General features: G+C 38.3%; 2 protein-coding genes across 4 annotated transcripts in view; one reads left to right on the top strand and one right to left on the bottom strand.

Annotated features, from left to right (window-relative positions):
- The window catches only part of MBD5 (methyl-CpG binding domain protein 5), a 546,612-nt gene that overhangs the window by 60,837 nt on the left and 465,676 nt on the right, over nucleotides 1–20,099 (top strand). The window lies entirely within an intron of this gene.
- On the bottom strand, nucleotides 14,763–16,143 carry LOC117095031 (eukaryotic initiation factor 4A-I-like). Its single transcript, XM_033231582.1, has one exon. It carries the CDS (start codon nucleotides 16,127–16,129, stop codon nucleotides 15,245–15,247), a length of 885 nt encoding a protein of 294 aa, XP_033087473.1. The 5' UTR covers nucleotides 16,130–16,143; the 3' UTR covers nucleotides 14,763–15,244.

Below are 20,099 nucleotides of genomic sequence, written 5' to 3'. Positions count from 1 at the left end.
ACTAGTTAGGTTTAAATAGACATTTTATTTCCATTCTTAAAGTTTTTAGATGGCCTAGGGGAAAGATAATACACATTTTGCTGTTTTGCTAATTTGTTAATCTACTAAATTGAAAAGGAAATAAAATTATGAAGTAGTGAAAAATACATAATACACAACCTAGGTCAAAGTTATTTGAAATTATTATATATTATGGTAGCAACTATGTAAATATGCAATGATTTAAACATTTAAAAAGTATTAGAAGCAAATGTATGGAAATTCTGAGTGATTGTATTAAGGTGCTAAGATAAGAGCCTTTTTTCTTCTAGATTCTGATTTTTCTGTAATACAGTTGTACTTTTATGATGAGAAGAATAAATATGTTTTAACAAAATGCAATATAGGAAGCTAAGATTAAATATAGAAAAGCATTTGCTGCTTCTAATTATGGAAAATGTTTCAATGGCACTTATATTAAATATAAGAATATTTCATATACCCAAAAGACCATATTTTCTGTAGAGTATATTTCAGCATAAGAAGCAGCTCAGAGCTCAGAGTGTCAGGGTGCTAGGCAATCTTCAAAATTAATGTCCAGTAAATTTTAATGGAAAAGGGTCTAAATAAATGTTAACTTGTTTATTGTCTCCTCCAAACTTCCTCATTCCCTCCAACAATTTGAATAAAAGCTGTACAAAGGTAGGGTTCTTGGCTGTCTTTTAAAATTGTTGTATCTTTAGCATTTATAACAGTTTCTGGAAGAAAGTAGGAGCTTAGTGGTATTCGTTGAATGAATGACTAAATAACAGATGAGGGAGATAATGCAATTAACTCCTAATTATATATGCACAGATATTTCCAGTATAAATTAATTATGTTCTCTCACCATCTCTCCTGGTTTCGACTACAAAACTACAGAAATATTAAACTTTTTACAAGTATTAAAGATACCTTGAACTAGCTGAGAAAGAAGATAGCAACTTGGAGCCAAGCAATACCAGCTGTGGTAAGGAGTTACATCCCATCACTCTTATCACCCTGACTGTAATAAGGAATGAGAGTACAGTAGATAGGAAAGAGAGGTAAGAGGAGCATATCGTAAGTCCTGGTCTGCTTTTTTTCAAATGGACCCTGTGTTGCTGCAGAACCCATGGTGCCACCCACTCAGAAGACTTCCTGGATGACTCTGTGCGTGCTTAAGAACTGGTCTACATTTTTTTGGTCCTTCCCCATTCTTATTCAATAGTAGGTACTGCACTGTAACTTGTGCTTTTGTGGGAGAAATTCCAGGTATCTTAGAATACAGAACCATATAAAAGAGCAGTAACTGCTCATTTTGAGAGTGATTGCATTTATTTCATAGGTAAGTAATTTGATCTTGCCCATAGCTAATACACTTATTATTTCCTTTTATTCACTTCAGCATGATTCAATATAATTCATTTTTAGGCTCTTCTGAATCATTCTGGTTCCATTCTGTAGCATCACTCTTTTTGGTTGCTGTTTTCTTCCATACTTTATTCCTCTTTGAGGAAGTACTTCACTCTTCATATGCAAAACCAGAGGCATTTCTCATGAATCCTTTAGATTATGAGAAAGCAAAATTTTTTCTGGTCATATTTTCTATTATTCACCTTTTTGTACTTCATTTCTTCTCTGATTGGCATTAGCATATTCATTCACTTACTTGTCAGATATTTACTGAGTCACTACCATGTACCAGAGCTCTGCTAAATGTTGGAATAAGTGGTAAAAGAAACAGACATGGTCCTAGCCCTTACAGAGTTTGCTATCCACTTGAAGAATAAAACAGTAGGCTTACACATCTACAACTCAGTTATACCTCCATGACTTAATCTGCATATGATTTCAGAGGAAGGAGTTTTTTTATTATGGAACTCTCTTGTTTATTTGCAACCCAAAAAGTAGTAAAATAATCTTACCTTTTTGCTGGTGGCCTTGGAACAAATTCAAGATCATCTGGTTTCTTTCCAACAAAATACATAGGTTATCCTCTATAAAAGTATTATTAATGATTATAAACAACATTTATTAGGTATCATCTCATCGTCTTTCTTGCCCTTTGTAAAAAGCACGATCTCCTATAATCCTTCAATAAACTTGTGACAAAACTGGGACCCAAAGATGTTGGCACTTGCCCAAAGTCATTCAGATACTAAGTGAGAGAGGGGATTTAAATCCAAGTCTGTTTGGTCCCAGAATCTGAGCTCTCTTGTCATGTTTGCTGGTTTTCATCACTAGTAAAAGGATTCAAAAGCTGAATGTCTAAAATCTGTGTTCTTCCTTTGTGCTTAGTAACCATCCAATATTTCTGCTATATAAAATGTTAAAGAATCTTCATTGCAAAAATCAGGATATCAGTAAAATCCATTCACAAAGCAACTTTATAGATGGTTAGTTTGGCTTATTAATGAGATTATGACTTTTGAAATACTAGGAAATATTCACTATCAAGTGGAAAATATTTTTGTGAAAGGATTGATTTCACTTTAGTGTTATTTATTATTTTAAATCATAGCCTCTGGTTAACTGAAATCAGGGAACATATTTTCTTTGTTAAAAATGAAATTGTTATTTTATTTATTTATTTATTTCACAAATAGGACTTTTTTATTTGCCATTTTAAACGTCTGAGCATTAAACAGATTCTTGGACTGGTGGTTCATATCCATCAGCTCATTCAACTTTAGCACCTGTCTCTTCTCCAGTAGCTTTTCCAGAACTGCTACCTTTGCCATGAAGCTTCATGAGATTTCCCAATTCAAACTTGGTCTTTAGCATTTTTACTTTTCTGATGAAGACATCATTGAGAGAATAAATAGATTGTTAAGCCTTATCTATGTCTTTTCCAGTGCTGTCTGGAATCAGTTTATTGACCACTTCTTTCAAATCATTTGTCTGTACCTCTCAGATCATGATGTCCATCATCTTCTTCCAGATTTGGCAAACCTGTTGGTGCTGAATGTAAGAGGTCTTCCAGATCTGATTGTTATGTTTTTTAGTAAAAGCAACACAGAATAGACAAAGTAAGTAACCATCAGTAGTCTTGACATCAACACGAGCTTCAATCATGTCTGCCATTTTTTGACCGTGGAAAAAAGTGAAATTTTTAAAAATTGAGAAGATAAAAAGACATATACATGCTCTGTCCAAAATATATTATTTTAACTTTATACTATTAACATATTTTATTCAATAATAGGAAATAGAGGATCACAGTCAAGGTCCTATAATACACCCTGTCCTTATGCAAATAGTTTCATTTTTAATTTATTTTTATATTATTTTATTTTATTTTTGAGACAGAGTCTTGCTCTGTCACCCAGGCTGGAGTGCAGTTGCACGATCTTGGCTCACTGCAACCTCTGCCTCCCGGGTTCAAATGATTCTCCTGCCTCAGCCTCCTGAGTAGCTGGGATTACAGGCACATGCCACCACACCCAGCTACTCTTTGTATTTTTAGTAGAGACGGGGTTTCACTATGTTGCTCAGAATAGTCTCCATCTTCTGACCTCATGATCCACCCGCCTTGGCCTTCCAAAGTGCTGGGATTACAGTCATGAGCCACCGCGCCCGGGCGAATAGTTTTATTTTTATTCTTTGTTTACATAGTTTATTTTAAAAGTATTTTTGTACCCTTCACATTTTCAATACCAGAAGACTTTTGTCCATCAAGATGTAATTTACACAAAAAAATTGAAAACTTGATGTAGAAAGTCTCTCTGGTTTTGCTGTTTGCAATTCAAGATGAAGTTTCACGTGGTAGAATACAGATCTGTGTAGTACTTATTGCATTTAAAGTCAAATACTAAGATCTTATGTCACCATTAATATTGGGCAGACCATCTAGCCTTTTCCATGCTTCTGTTCTCCTGTGGGGATCCCACCAACTCCTTGTGACATGTCTAGCTAGAAGATTTAATCTTTACATTAGGATTATATTATGTAATTCTGCCCAACTAGAATTAAAAATATTCTAACATGAAGGACATACAAAAGGTATTCTATTATGATTGACGAAATAAAACAAATTTGACAGATCTCAGGTAATATCTATTCTAATTATCTGCCTTTTAAAATATACTTTAAAAAATACTTCAGCAAAATGTTTATTGATTTCCAAGTCATTATTTCAATATAGATTTTTCAGCATTGTTACATTAATCTTTTCATGGAACTTAGGCCAATTAAGACCTTTGCCTCAGAAACAACACAATATCTTTAATAGGTTCTGTTCTTTTTTTAGGGCTAAATAATTAATCTGCAGCATGTGAATATCATATACATTTGGTTGTTTACATTTAGTTGATTTTTGCTCCTTTTCATTTTTTTAAAACTTTTCTGAACATTAAAAAGTACATTACCATGAAGTTTTTGGGAATCAGCCATTATGTAAATACAGGGTATCATGTAAAATATTTTTGTCATTTTTGTTTAGTGATGGCTGTTTTTTTTTTTTATCCTGAGGCATTTGCCCACATTCTTAAGAAATCTACTCCCCAACTCTGTACCTCTGGCTAATAATATTTCCTTGTTGCCATCATTTTTTCTTAATTCATAAACAGTAGAAGTTGGAGTCCAATTTGAAGTCAAATAATTCCATCAAGGCACAAATGAGTTGACTCCAACTACTGACATAGAAACTGTCACCAAAGGGGTTAGTAGGAAGAAGAGAGAAGGAAACACCCATGCAGATTGACCCAGAAATAGCATCCCCTGTGCCACATGTATGTGTTGGTCTGTGTAAACAACACAGCAGGTTATGACCACTGAAACAAGAGCAAAGGTGAACAACATTGCCCAGGTCCAGGTAGTTTTGCTTGAGTGGGAGGAAACAAGGAATGGTGGATTTTGTTGGCAGTCCGGGTAAGGCAAGGTTCCCCACATCACTATTATTGTTGTTACTGGTAATTGTGGTTAATTGTTGCTAATTTAAGATTAGAAACTAATTTAAACCTCCTGTTTTGAACGATGTCATTTTCTAACATCCAAAACAAGATAAATTTTGTTCTTTTCCCATTACTGAGACTCGAAACTTTTACAGGAATCCTTGGGCACCAGAGCAATTACTTCCAGTGCTTTTAAAAGCTTTGGAGATGGTTACAAAGCCCAAATTTCTCTTTTAATGGTAATCATGAATCATCCATATAGAAACTTGGAGAGAATAGAAGTACTGATATAAATGTTCATACTCCTTTATCTATAATTCTGAATTTTCAAAAAGATCTGGAGGGAAAATTTACTCTTTTATTTATAAGAAAATTTATGTTAATGTATACATAGTTCACACAGCAAAACCTGACTTGAACTAAACTCTTGGTGGAAGTACAGAGTTCAACTTCCATGAGACGGTTTATGGGCTTTATATTTCCCATATGTAACTATTCTTGTACTTCACTACAGACATACTGATGCGTGTGATTCTCAAGTGCTGCCTCAGTCACTTCTGAGCTATTGCATCATATATATAGTATATGTACTATATAGCCTTTCTAAAATTAAATATATATGGTATATATTTTATATGTTTATATATTTTACATGTTTAAAATGTGTTTCTGTGTGTTTGTGTGTGTGTGTCTGTGGTTTGTAAAACTTTACTGGCCCGGAGGATTTCTAGAGAGGGATATTTGTATATCATTAGTAGTATAGTCATGTGACTGTGGAGTCACATATTTTGTAACTGTTAACCATAACAAAGAGTTATACAATACTGAAGAGACAATACAGTTGGTCTCCAATTTGCATATCAGTTTTGTCATTAAGAATCGATTTTCTCGGCCGGGCGCGGTGGCTCAAGCCTGTAATCCCAGCAGTTTGGGAGGCCGAGACGGGCGGATCACGAGGTCAGGAGATCGAGACCATCCTGGCTAACATGGTGAAACCCCGTCTCTACTAAAAAATACAAAAAACTAGCCGGGCGAGGTGGCGGGCGCCTGTAGTCCCAGCTACTCCGGAGGCTGCGGCAGGAGAATGGCGGGAACCCGGGAGGCGGAGCTTGCAGTGAGCTGAGATCAGGCCACTGCACTCCAGCCCGGGCTAGAGGGAGACTCCGTCTCAAAAAAAAAAAAAAAAAAAAAAAAAAAAGAATCGATTTTCTCATAGAATTTTTTTTACATGGTGGCTATGCATGGTGATACTATGTTTGTTTAATGTACATAAGGCATGATATTAGCAGATCTATGGAACTTATGACAGTGTTTTATTTATTTATTTATTTATTTTTTACCTTGGGATAGCAGATATTTCTCTTTTTTTTGGTTTATTATTATTATTATACTTTAAGTTCTAGGGTACATGTGCATAATGTACAAGTTTGTTACATATGTATACTTGTGCCATGTTGGTGTGCTGCACCCATCAACTCATCAGCACCCATCAACTCGTCATTTACAACAGGTATAACTCCCAATGCAATCCCGCCCCCCTCCCCCTTCCCCATAATAGGCCCCAGTGTGTCATGTTCTCCTTCCCGAGTCCAAGCGATCTCATTATTCAGTTCCCACCTATGAGTGAGAACATGCGGTGTTTGGTTTTCTGTTCTTGCGATAGTTTGCTAAGAATGATGGTTTCCAGCTGCATCCATGTCCATGCTACAAAGGACACAAACGCATCCTTCTTTGTGGCTGCATAGTATTCCATGGTGTATATGTGCCATTTTCTTAATCCAGTCTGTCACTGATGGACATTTGGTTGATTCCAAGTCTTTCCTATTGTGAATAGTGCCACAATAAACATACATGTGCATGTGTCTTTATAGCAGCATGATTTATGTTTATAATCCTTTGGGTATATCCCCATTAATGGGATGGCTGGGTCATATGGTACTTCTAGTTCTAGATCCCTGAGGAATCACCATAATGTTTTCCATAATGGTAAAACTAGTTTACAATCCCACCAACAGTGTAAAAGTGTTCCTATTTCTCCACATCCTCTCCAGCACCTGTTGTTTCCTGACTTTTTAATGATTGCCATTCTAACTGGTGTGAGATGGTATCTCATTGTGGTTTTGATTTGCATTTCTCTGATGGTCAGTGATGATGAGCATTTTTTCATGTGTCGGCTGTATGAATGTCTTCTTTTGAGAAGTGTCTGTTCATATCCTTTGCCCACTTTTTGATGGGGTTGTTTGTTTTTTTCTTGTAAATTTGTTTGAGTTCTTTGTAGGTTCTGGATATTAGCCCTTTGTCAGATGAGTAGATTGCAAAGATTTTCTCCCATTCTGTAGGTTACCTGTTCACTCTGATGGTAGTTTCTTTTGCTGTGCAGAAGCTCTTCAGTTTAATTGGATCCCATTTGTCAATTTTCGCTTTTGTTGCTGTTGCTTTTGGTGTTTTAGACATGAAGTCCTTGCCCATGCCTATGTCCAGAACGGTATTACCTAGGTTTTCTTCTAGGGTTTTTATGGTATTAGGTCTAACATTTAAGTCTCTAATCCATCTTGAATTAATTTTCGTGTAAGGAGTAAGGAAAGGATCCAGTTTCAGCTTTCTACTTATGGCTAGCCACTTTTCCCAGCACCATTTATTAAACAGGGAATCCTTTCCCCATTTCTTGTTTTTGTCAGGTTTGTCAAAGATCAGATGGCTGTAGATGTGTTGTATTATTTCTGAGGGCTCTGTTCTGTTCCATTGGTCTATATATGTTGTGGTACCAGTACCATGCTGTTTTTGTTACTGTAGCCTTGTAGTATAGTTTGAAGTCAGGTAGCGTGATGCCTCCAGCTTCATTCTTTTGACTTAGGATTGTCTTGGCAATGCGGGCTCTTTTTTGGTTCCATATGAACTTTAAAGCCATTTTTTCCAATTCTGTGAAGAAACTCATTGGTAGATTAATGGGGATGGCATTGAATCTATAAATAACCTTGGGCAGTATGGCCATTTTCATGATATTGATTCTTCCTATCCATGAGCATGGTATGTTCTTCCATTTGTTTGTGTCCTCTTTTATTTCACTGAGCAGTGGTTTGTAGTTCTCCTTGAAGAGGTCCTTCACATCCCTTGTAAGTTGGATTCCTAGGTATTTTATTCTCTTTGAAGCAATTGTGAATGGAAGTTCATTCCTGATTTGGCTCTCTGTTTGTCTGTTACTGGTGTATAAGAATGCTTGTGATTTTTGCACATTGATTTTGTATCCTGAGACTTTGCTGAAGTTGCTTATCAGCTTAAGGAGATTTTGGGCTGAGACGATGGAGTTTTCTAAATATACAATCATGTCATCTGCAAACAGGGACAATTTGACTTCTTCTTTTCCTAACTGAATACCCTTGATTTCTTTCTCTTGCCTGATTGCCCTAGCCAGAACTTCCAACACTATGTTGAATAGGAGTGGTGAGAGAGGGCATCCCTGTCTTGTGCCAGTTTTCAAAGGGAATGCTTCCAGTTTTTGCCCATTCAGTATGATATTGGCTGTGGGTTTGTCATAAATAGCTCTTATTATTTTGAGATACGTTCAATCAATACTGAATTTATTAAGCATTTTTAGAATGAAGGGCTGTTGAATTTTGTCAAAAGCCTTTTCTGCATCTATTGAGATAATCATGTGATTTTTGTCTTTGGTTATGTTTATATGCTGGATTACATTTATTGATTTGCGTGTGTTGAACCATCCTTGCATCCCATTGATTTGCGTGTGTTGAACCATCCTTGCATCCCACTTGATCATGGTGGATAAGCTTTTTGATGTGCTGCTGAATCTGATTTGTCAGTATTTTATTGAGAATTTTTTGCATCGATGTTCTTCAGGGATATTGGTCTAAAATTCTCTTTTTTTATTGTGTCTCTGCCAGGCTTTGGTATCAGGATGATGTTGGCCTCATAAAATGGGTTAGGGAGGATTCCGTCTTTTTTTATTGATTGGAATAGTTTCAGCAGGAATGGTACTAGCTCTTCCTTGTACCTCTGGTAGAATTCAGCTGTGAATCCATCTGGTCCTGGACTGTTTTTAGTTGGTAGGCTATTAATTATTGCCTCAATTTCAGAGCCTACTATTGGTCTATTCAGGGATTCAGCTTCTTCCTGGTTTAGTCTTGGGAGAGTATAAGTGTCCAGGAAATTATCCATTTCTTGTAAATTTTCTAGCTTATTTGCATAGAGGTGTTTATAGTATTCTCTGATGGTAGTTTGTATTTCTGTGGGGTCGGTGGTGATATCCCCTTTATCATTTTTTATTGCGTCTATTTGATTCTTCTCTCTTTTCTTCTTTATTAGTCTTGCTAGCGGTCTATCAGTTTTGTTGATCTTTTCAAAAAACCAACTCCTGGATTCATTGATTTTTTGGAGGGTTTTTTGTGTCTCTATCTCCTTCAGTTCTGCTCTGATCTTAGTTATTTCTTGCCTTCTGCTAGCTTTTGAATGTGTTTGCTCTTGCTTCTCTAGTTCTTTTAATTATGATGTTAGAGTGTCCATTTTAGATCTTTCCTTCTTTCTCCTGTGGGCATTTAGTGCTCTAAATTTCCCTCTACACACTGCTTTAAATGTGTCCCAGAGATTCTGGTATGTTGTATCTTTGTTCTCATTGGTTTCAAAGAACATCTTTATTTCTGCCTTCATTTCGTTATGTACCCAGTAGTCATTCAGGAGCAGGTTATTCAGTTTCCATGTAGTTGGGTGGTTTTGATTGAGTTTCTTAGTCCTGAGTTCTAGTTTGATTGCACTGTGGTCTGAGAGACAGTTTGTTATAATTTCTGTTCTTGTACATTTGCTAAGGAGTGCTTTACTTCCAATTATGTGGTCAATTTTGGAATAAGTGTGATGTGGTGCTGAGAAGAATGTATATTCTGTTGATTTGGGGTGGAGAGTTCTGTAGATGTCTATTAGGTCTGCTTGCTGCAGAGATGAGTTCAATTGCTGGATATCCTTATTAAGTTTCTGTCTCATTGATCTGTCTAATGTTGACAGTGGGGTGTTGAAGTCTCCCATTATTATTGTATGGGAGTCTTAAGTCTCTTTGTAGGTCTCTAAGGACTTGCTTTATGAATCTGGGTGCTCCTGTATTGGGTGCATATATATTTAGGATAGTTAGCTCTTCCTGTTGAATTGATCCCTTTAACATTATGTAATGCTGTTTTTTGTCTCTTTTGATCTTTGATGGTTTAAAGTCTGTTTTATCAGAGACTAGGATTGCAACCCCTGCTTTTTTTTGTTGTCCATTTGCTTCATGGATCTTCCTCCATCCCTTTATTCTGAGCCTATGTATGTCTCTGCATGTGAGATGGGTCTCCTGAATACAGCACACTGATAGGTCTTGATTCTTTATCCAGTTTGCCAGTCTGTGTCTTTTAATTGGAGCATTTAGTCCATTTACATTTAAGGTTAATATTGTTATGTGTGAACTTGATCCTGCCTTTATGATATTAACTGGTTATTTTGCCCATTAGTTCATGCAGTTTCTTCCTAGCCTCGATGGTCTTTACATTTTGGCATATTTTTGCAATGGCTGGTACTGGTTGTTCCTTTCCATGTTTAGTGCTTCCTTCAGGGTCTCTTTTAAGGCAGGCCTGGTGGTGACAAAATCTCTAAGCATTTGCTTATCTGTAAAGGATTTTATTTCTCCTTCACTTATGAAACTTAGTTTGGCTGCATATGAAATTCTGGATTTAAAATTCTTTTCTTGAAGAATGTTGAATATTGGCCCCTGCTCTCTTCTGGCTTGTAGAGTTTCTGCCGAGAGATCTGCTGTTAGTCTCATGGGCTTCTCTTTGTGGGTAACCCGACCTTTCTCTCTGGCTGCCCTTAAGATTTTTTCCTTCATTTCAACTTTGGTGAATCTGGCAATTATGTGTCTTGGAGTTGCTCTTCTCGAGGAGTATCTTTGTGGCGTTCTCTGTATTTCCTGAATTTGAGTGTTGACCTGCCCTACTAGGTTGGGGAAGTTCTCCTGGATGATATCCTGAAAAGTGTTTTCCAACTTGGTTCCATTTTCCCCCTCATTTTCAGGCACCCCAAACTGACGTAGATTTGGTCTTTTTGCATAATCCTATACTTCTTGCAGGCTTTGTTCATTTCTTTTTCTTCTTTTTTCTTTAGATTTCTCTTCTCGCTTCATTTCATTCATTTAATCCTCAATCGCTGATACTCTTTCTTCCAGTTGATCGAGTCGGTTACTGAAGCTTGTGCATTTGTCACATATTTCTCGTGTCATGGTTTTCATCTCTGTCAGTTCGTTTATGGCCTTCTCTGCATTAATTATTCTAGTTATCAATTCTTCCACTCTTTTTTCAAGATTTTTAGTTTCTCTGCGCTGGGTACGTAATTTCTCCTTTAGCTCTGAGAAGTTTGATGGACTGAAGCCTTCTTCTCTCATCTCTTCAAAGTCATTCTCCGTCCAGCTTTGATCCATTGCTGGCGACGAGCTGCATTCATTTGGAGGGGGAGATGCGCTCTTATTTTTTGAATTTCCAGCTTTTCTGCCCTGCTTTTTCCCTGTCTTTGTGGTTTTATCTGCCTCTGGTCTTTGATGATGGTGACGTACTGATGGCATTTTGGTGTCGGTGTCCTTCCTGTTTGTTAGTTTTCCTTCTAACAGTCAGGACCCAGAGCTTTAGGTCTATTGGAGATTGCTTGAGGTCCACTCCAGACCCTGTTTGCCGGGGTATTAGCAGCAGAGGCTGCAGAAGATAGAATATTGCTGAACAGCAAGTGTACCTGTCTGATTCTTGCTTTGGAAGCTTCCTCGGGGCTGTACTCCACCGTGTGAGGTGTGGGGTGTCGGTCTGCCCCTAGTGGGGGATGTCTCCCAGTTAGGCTACTCAGGGGTCAGGGACCCACTTGAGCAGGCAGTCTGTCCGTTCTCAGATCTAAACCTTCGTGTTGGGAGATCCACTGCTTTCTTCAAAGCTGTCAGACAGAGTCGTTTGCATCTGCAGAGGTTTCTGCTGGTTTTGTTGTTGTTGTTGTTGTTGTTGTTTAGCTGTGCCCTGTCCCCAGAGGTGGAGTCTACAGAGACAGGCAGGCCTCCTTGAGCTGCTGTGAGCTCCACCCAGTTCGAGCTTCCCAGTGGCTTTGTTTACCTGCTTAAGCCTCAGCAATGGCGGGCGCCCCTCCCCTAACCTGGCTGCTGCCTTGCTCTTAGATTGCAGACTACTGTGCTAGCAATGAGGGAGGCTCCGTGGCCGTGGGACCCTCCCAGCCAGGTATGGGATATAATCTCCTGCTGTCCCCGTTTGCTAAGACCTTTGGTAAAGTGCAGTATTGGGGTGGGAGTTACCCGATTTTCCAGGTGTTTTGTGTCTCAGTTCTTCTGGCTAGGAAAAGGGATTCCCTTCCCCCTTGTGCTCCCCATGTGAGACAGTGCCTCACCCTGCTTCAGCTCTCGCTGGTCGGGCTGCAACACCTGACCAGCACCGATTGTCCAGCACTCCCTAGTGAGATAAACCCAGTACCTCAGTTGAAAATGCAGAAATCACCTGTCTTCTGTGTCGCTCGCGCTGGGAGCTGGAGACTGGAGCTGTTCCTATTCGGCCATCTTGCTCCACCAGCCTATGACAGTGTTTTAATGCAAAATATTTTGAAGTATACCTGTCTCCTTACCTGACCATGGCTCATCCCCAAACATAAACAAACCCCTACCACAGCCTTCACATAATTTCTGAGACTCACTTATCCCACTCATGCAATTAGAGTAGGAATTGGATCAGGCTCAGACCACTGCTAGAGTTTCATTTACCCAACAGGATACAAAGTAGGGGTGGGAATCCTTTTGTCTTTCCTATCTTCACTGTTCCCTTCGTTCTTTTCTTCTTTAGATCTTAGGAAGTGCCCTGCCTAAATCCTTTCCCCTCTATGCTACCTGTAGTTCTGGTATTTATTTGGAAGTAAATGGGACTAGACTTCCATCTCTTTACTACCTCACCTTTATCTTTTAAGTTTGAATTACCCATTTAACCCTTCTCTATCTCTCAATCTTCCTTTCATAAGGAAGGCTAATGGGTTTTACCACAATAATGATGTAAAAGAGGAGGCAAAAATACATGATAGGTGATTGCAGTTATTAAAAAAATCTAAGGTCAGAGGTAGAGGGAAGATGACAGACAGGAGACAGGGCTGACCTGCACCTCCCACTTGGATGAACAGAATAGCATGTGGAGACTCACACCATGGACTTTTGCTCCAGGAACCGCCACAGAGTATACCAGAAAAAGTGAAAGAAATCACCAATCCTTTGAAAGCCCCAGCAGGCTGCTACAAATTCCTGGAGACTGGCAAAAAAACTCTGGTGCTCTCTCCAAATTGCCACCTTCTGGCTGGAGGCCAACCAACTCAGGACATTATAGCAACTCATGATCCAATACCCCTGCTCCAAAGAAGGAGAAAACAACAGTGAATTCCACTGCCTGCAACATCCTCGCTAACCAGTGATCCAGAGTTTGTCTATGTGACTGTCACTGCTACTATAACCAGCATTCAAGAATGCCAGCACACTAAACACATCTACAACCAAGGACTCTTACAGAGTCTACTTCACTCCCTGCCATCTCCACCAGAGAAGGTTCTGGTATCCATGGCTGGGAGACCTGAGTATGTATTGCATCACAGGATTGTTTGCAGACATTCCCTAGTACCAGCCCAGAGTCTGGTAACCCCACTTGGTAGCTAGACCCAGAAGAGCAATAACAATCACTGCAGTCTGGCTCTCAGGAAGCCCTATTCCTAGGACAAAGGGGAGTGCACCATATCAAGGGATTGCCCCATGGTACAAAACACTCTCAACAGCGGCACTCTAGTTCCACATTTTTCCACTAAAATAGTCTACCCAAATGGGAAGGAATCAGAAAATTAGTTCTGGTAATATGGCAAAACTAGGCTCTATAACAACCCCAAAGACCACATTAGTTCACTAGCAATGGATCCAAACCAAGAAAAATCTCTGAATTGCCAGATGAAGAATTCAGAAGGTTGACTATTAACCTACTCAAAGAAATACCAGAGAAAGGTGAAAAGCATTTTAAATAAATATTTTAAAAATACAGGATATGGATGAAGAATGCTCCAGAGAAATAGATATCATAATGAGAAAAACAATATGACTTCTGGAAATGAAAGACAGACTTAGAGAAATATAAAATGCACTGGAAATTTCAACAATAGAATCAAACAAATAGAAAGGAGAACTTCACACCTTGAAGATAAGGCTTTTGAATTAACCCAATCAGACAAAGACAGAGAAAAAAGAATTTAAAGAAATAAAGCCTCCAAGAAATTTGGAATTATGTTAAATGGTCAAACTTAAGAATAATTGTTATTCCTGAGGAAGAACATAAATTTAAAAGTTTGGAAAATATATTTGAGGGATTAATTGAGGAAAACTTCCCTGGCCTCACTAGAGATCTAGACATCCAAATATAAGAAGTTAAAAAACATCTGGGAAATTCATCTCAAAAAGATCATCACCCAGGCACATGGTCATCAGGTTATCCAAAGTCAAGACAAAGGAAAGGATCTTAAGAACTGTGAGGCTGAAGCATCAGGTAACCTGTAAATGAAAACCTATGAGATTATTAGCAGATTTCTCAGCAGAAACCCTACAAGCCAAAAAGGATTGGGGTCCTATTTTTAGCCTCCTCAAACAAAATAATTGGCATCCAATAATTTCATATCCAGCAAAACAAAACTTCATAAGTGAGAAAGAAATAAACTTTTTCAGACAAATACTGAGAGAATTTGCCACTACCAAATGAACACTACAAGAAATGCTAAAAGTAGTTCTGAATCTTGAAACAGAATATTGAAATGCACCAAAATAGAACCTTCTTTTTTTTTTTCTTTTTGGCCTCAAAAAGTGACATTTATTCAAAGAAAAAAAATGACAAGATGTCCATCCCTTGGCTCCCTTCCCTCCCTCCTCCTGCTGCTCCTTAGCCCCCCGAGATTGAGCCCTGGCTGGGGCTGGGTGGCAGGACAGCTCCTCAGATGAGGTCAGCAACATTGAGGGGCATTTCCTCAATGGAGGTATTATAGAAGGTCTCGATGTCTTGAAGAGTCCTCTTGTCTTCTTCTGTCACCATGTTAACAGCCACACCTTTACAGCCAAACCGTCCACCTCGACCGATTCTGTGGATATAGTTTTCCCTGTTGGTGGGAAAATCATAGTTGATGACTAAAGAAACCTGCTGCACATCAATGCCTCTGGCCAGCAGGTCAGTGGTAATCAAAATTCTGCTAGAGCCAGAACGAAACTCCCTCATGATCACGTCTCGTTCCTTTTGGTCCGTATCTCCATGCATGGCAGAGACAGTGAAATCTCAAGCATGCATCTTCTCGGTGAGCCAGTCCATCTTCCTCCGGGTGTTGATGAAAATGACTGCCTGGGTGATGGTCAGGGTTTCATACAAGTCACATAGTGTGTCCAGCTTCCACTCCTCTCGTTCCACGTTGATGTAGAATTGGCAGATACCCTCCAGGGTCAACTCTTCCTTCTTGACAAGAATCCGAATGGGGTCCCTCATGAACTTCTTGGTCACCTCAAGCACATCAGAAGGCATTGTAGCTGACAGCAAAACTACCTGAGTGTTGCTGTTGAGCTTTTGGAATATGTCATAGATCTGGTCCTTGAATCCACGGCTTAACATTTCATCAGCTTCGTCCAGTACAAGCATCTTGATGTATTTGGGAGACAGGTATCTCCGGTTAAGCATATCAAACACTTGGCCAGGGGTCCCCACGATTATGTGGGGGGCTTCCATCTGCAGTTTCTGCACCTCAGCACGTACATTGGTGCCCCCAATACAGGCATGACAGGAGGCACCCATGTAGTCTCCTAGTGCCATGACCACCTTCTGTATCTGCTGAGCCAATTCTCGAGTGGGTGCCAGGACCAAGGCCTGGGTGGCTTTTAGATCTAATTTGATCTGCTGCAGAATCGATATGGCAAATGTGGCCATTTTCCCAGTCCCAGATTGGGCTTGAGCGATCACATCATAACCCTTGATACAAGGTAGAATGGCTCGCTGCTGGATGGCAGACGGCTTCTCAAAACCATAGGCGTAGATGCCACGGAGAAGGGACTCTGAGAGGTTCATGTCATCAAAGCTGTCAACAATCTCATTCCAGTTACTCTCGATGACGCCTTCAGGCTCCATCCCATCGGGGCCATTGTCTCTGGATCGGGAATCCAGGCTCGTAGACATGATCCTTAGAAACTGAAAATAGAACCTTCTTAAAGCATAAATCTCACAGGACCTATACAAAATACCACAATGAAAAAAATCTAAGGTATTCAGGTGACAACTAGTATGATGAAGTACCTCAAATCTCCATACTAACATTGAATGCAAATAGCCTGAATGCTCCACTTCAAAGGTACAGAATGGCAGAATGGATAAAAATCCACCAACTAAGTATCTGTTGTCTTCAAGAGACTCACCTAATGCATAAGGACTCACATAAACTTGAAGTAAAAGGTGGAAAAAGATATTCCATGCAAATGGAAACAAAAAGCAAGCAGGAATATCTGTTCTTATATTTGACAAAACAGACTTTAAAGTAACAACAGTTTAAAAGACAAAGATGGACGTTATATAATCATAAAAGGATCAGACCAACAGGAAAATAGTGTAATTGTAAAGATATGTACACCTAACATGGGAGCTCCCAAATTTATAAAATAATTATTACTAGACCTAAGAAATAAGATAAATGGCAACACAATTAATAGTGGGGGAGTTCAATACTCCACTGACAGCACTAGACAGGTCATCAAGATGGAACGTCAACAAAGAAACAATGAACTTAAATTACACCCTAGAACAAATGGACTTAACAGATATTTACAGAACATTATACCTAACAACTGCAAAATAGACAGACATTCTTTTCATCGATGACCACATGAAACATTCTCCATGATAGACCATATGATAGGCTGCAAAATAAGTATCAATAAATTTAAGAGAATAGATTATATCAAGTACCCTCTTAGACCACAGTGAAATAAAATTGGAAATTAACTCCAAAAGGAACGCCCAAAACTATACACATACCTGGAAATTAAAGAATCTGCTCCTGAATGATCTTTGGGTCAACAGTGAAATCAAGATGGAAATAAAAAACTGTTTGAACTGAATGATAATAGTGACACAACTTATCTAAACCTCTGGGACACAGGAAAAGTGGTGCTAAGAGAAAAGTTCATAGCATTAAATGCCTACATCAAAAACTCTGAAAGAGCACAAATAGACAATCTAAGGTCAGACCTCAAGGAAATACAGAAACAAGAACAAACCAAACCCAAACCCAACTGAAGAAAATAAATAACAAAGATCAGAGCAGAACTAAATGAAATTGAAACACAAAACAATACAAAAGAAAATGAAGTAAAAAGCTGGTTCTTTGAAAAGATAAACAAAATTAGCGAGATTCATGAAGAAAAGAGATGATTCAAATAAGCTCAATTAGAAACAAAATGAGAGATATTACAAACAATATCACAGATATACAAAGATCATCCAAGGCTACTATGAACACATTTACACGCACAAAATAGAAAATCTGAAGGAGATGGATAAGTTCCTGGCAATATATAGGCCTCCTAGTTTAAATGAGGAAGAAGTAGAAACTCTGAACCGAACAATAACAAGTAATGAGATTGAAACAGTAATTTAAAAATTGGCAACAACAACAACAAAGTCCAGAACCAGATGGATTCACAGCTGAATTCTATCAAGCTTTCAAAGAAGAATTAGTACCAATTTTACGGAACCCATTCCAAAAGATAGAATCTTCCCTAAATCATTCTATGAAGCCAATATCATCCAAATACCAAAACTAGGAAAGGACATAACAAAAAAAGAAAACCATAGACCAATATTTCTAATGAACATAGATGCAAAAATCCTCAGCAGAATACTAGCAAACTGAATCCAACAGCATATCAAAATGGTAATACACCATGATTAAGTGGGGTTTCATACCAGGGATTCAGGGATGGTTTAACATAATGCAAGTAAATAAATGTGATACATCGCATAAGCCAAATTAAAAACAAAAATTGTATGATTATTTCAATAGATGCTGAAAAAATATTTGACAAAGTACAGCATTTTTTTAATGATTAAAATCCTCACCAAAATCAGCATAGAAGGGATATACCTCAAGGTAATAAAATCCATCTGTGACAAACCCACAGCCAACATCATACAGAATGGGGAAAAGTTGAAAGCATTCCCCCTGAGAAATGGAACAAGACAAGGATGTCCACTTTCACCACTTCTATTCAACATAGTACTGGAAGTCCTACCCATAACAATCAGGCAAGAGAAAGAAGTAAAGGGCATCCAAATTGGTAAAGAGGAAGTCAAACTATCACTATTCACTGATGATATGATTTTATACCTAGGAAACCCTAAAGATTCTTCCAAGAAGATCTGATAAATGAATTCAGTAATGTCTCAGGATACAAAATCGATGTACACACGTCAGTAGCACTGCTATATACCAACAGCGAACAAGCTGAGAACTCAACTTCTTTTACATCCGCAAAGAAAACAGAATGCTTAGGAATCTGTCTAACGAAGGTGTTGAAAGTCCTCTACAAGGAAACAAAGCACTGCTGAAAGAAATCGTCAACAATACAAACAAATGGAAACACATCCCATGCTCACAGATGGGTAGAATCAATGTTCTGAAAATGATCTTACTGCCAAAATTAAGCTACAAATTCAGTGCAGTTCCCATCAAAATACTGTCATCATTCTTCACAGAATTGGAAAAAAACAGCCCTCAAATTCATATAGAACCAAAAAAGAACCTGCATAGCCAAAGCAAGACTAAGCAAAAAGAACAAATCTGGAGGCGTCACGTTACCCAACTTCAAACTATACTACAAGGCTATAGTTACCAAAACAACATGGTACTGATATCCAAATAGGCATGTAGACCAATGGAATAGAATAGAGCACCCAGAAATAAAGCCAAATACTGACAACCAACTGATCTTCAACAAAGTAAACAGAAACATAAAGTGGAGAAAGGACACCCTATTCAAAATATCATGCTAGGATAATTGGCAAGCCACATTTAGAAGAATGAAGCTGGATTCTTATCTCTCACCTTATACAAAAATCCATTCAAGACAGATCAAAGACTTAAATATAAGACCTGAAACCATAAAAATTCTGGAAGATGACATTGGAGAAACTCTACTAGAGATTGGCTTAGGCAAAGAGTTGATGGCCAAGAACCCAAAAACAAATGCAACAAAAATAAAGATAAACAGATGGTACCTAATTAAACTAAAAAGTTTCTGCACAGTAAAAGAAATAATTAGCAGACAACCCAAGAGTATGAGAAAATATTCTGAAACTATGCATCTGACAAAGAACTAATATCCAGAATCTACATGGAACTCAAACAAATCATCAAGAAAGAAACAGTCCCATCAAAAAGTCGGCAAAGGACATAAATAGACATTTCCCAAAGGAAGACATATAAATGGCCAATAAACATGAAAAAATGTTCAGCATCACTTTTTATCGGGGAAATGCAAATCAAAACCATGGTGATATACCACCTTATTCCTGCAAAAGTGGCCATAATTAAAAAATCAAAAAATAACAAACATTGGCAAGGATGTGGTGAAAAGGAAACACTTTTACAATGCTGGTGAGAACGTAAACTAGTACAACCACTGTGGAAAACAGTGCAGAGATTCCTTAAAGAACTAAAAGTAGAACTACCATTTGACCCGGCAATTCCAGTACTGGGTATCTACGTAGAGGAAAAAGAAGTCATTATATGAAAAAGACATCTGCACATGCATGTTTATCGCAGCACAATTTGCAATTGCAAAAATACAGAACCAGCCTAAATGTCCATCAGCCAACAAGTGGATAAAGAAAATGTAGTACATATGTATATTCCATGGAATACTACTCAGCCATAAAAAGGAATGAAATTATAGTATCCACAGCAACCTGGATGCAGTGGGGACCATTATTCTAAGTGAAATAACCATTATTCTAAGTGAGTAACATTGTGTGTTCTCACTTACAAGTGGGAGATAAGCTATTCGACTGCAAGTGCATGAGAATAATATAATGGACTTTGGGTACTCAGGAGTAAGGGTTGTGGGGTGAGGGATAAAGAGTACACATTGGGTAC

The sequence above is a fragment of the Trachypithecus francoisi genome, unplaced genomic scaffold (genome assembly GCF_009764315.1).
Source record: "Trachypithecus francoisi isolate TF-2019V2 unplaced genomic scaffold, Tfra_2.0 Lachesis_group13, whole genome shotgun sequence".
Lineage (NCBI taxonomy): Eukaryota > Metazoa > Chordata > Mammalia > Primates > Cercopithecidae > Trachypithecus > Trachypithecus francoisi.
Note: the sequence above shows the minus strand (reverse complement) of the source record. Positions and strands in the feature narration are given on the sequence as shown.

Coding starts and splice junctions, on each gene's coding strand:
- LOC117095031 (XM_033231582.1), bottom strand. CDS start 16,129: ATGTCTACGAGCCTGGATTCCCGATCCAGAGACAATGGCCCCGATGGG.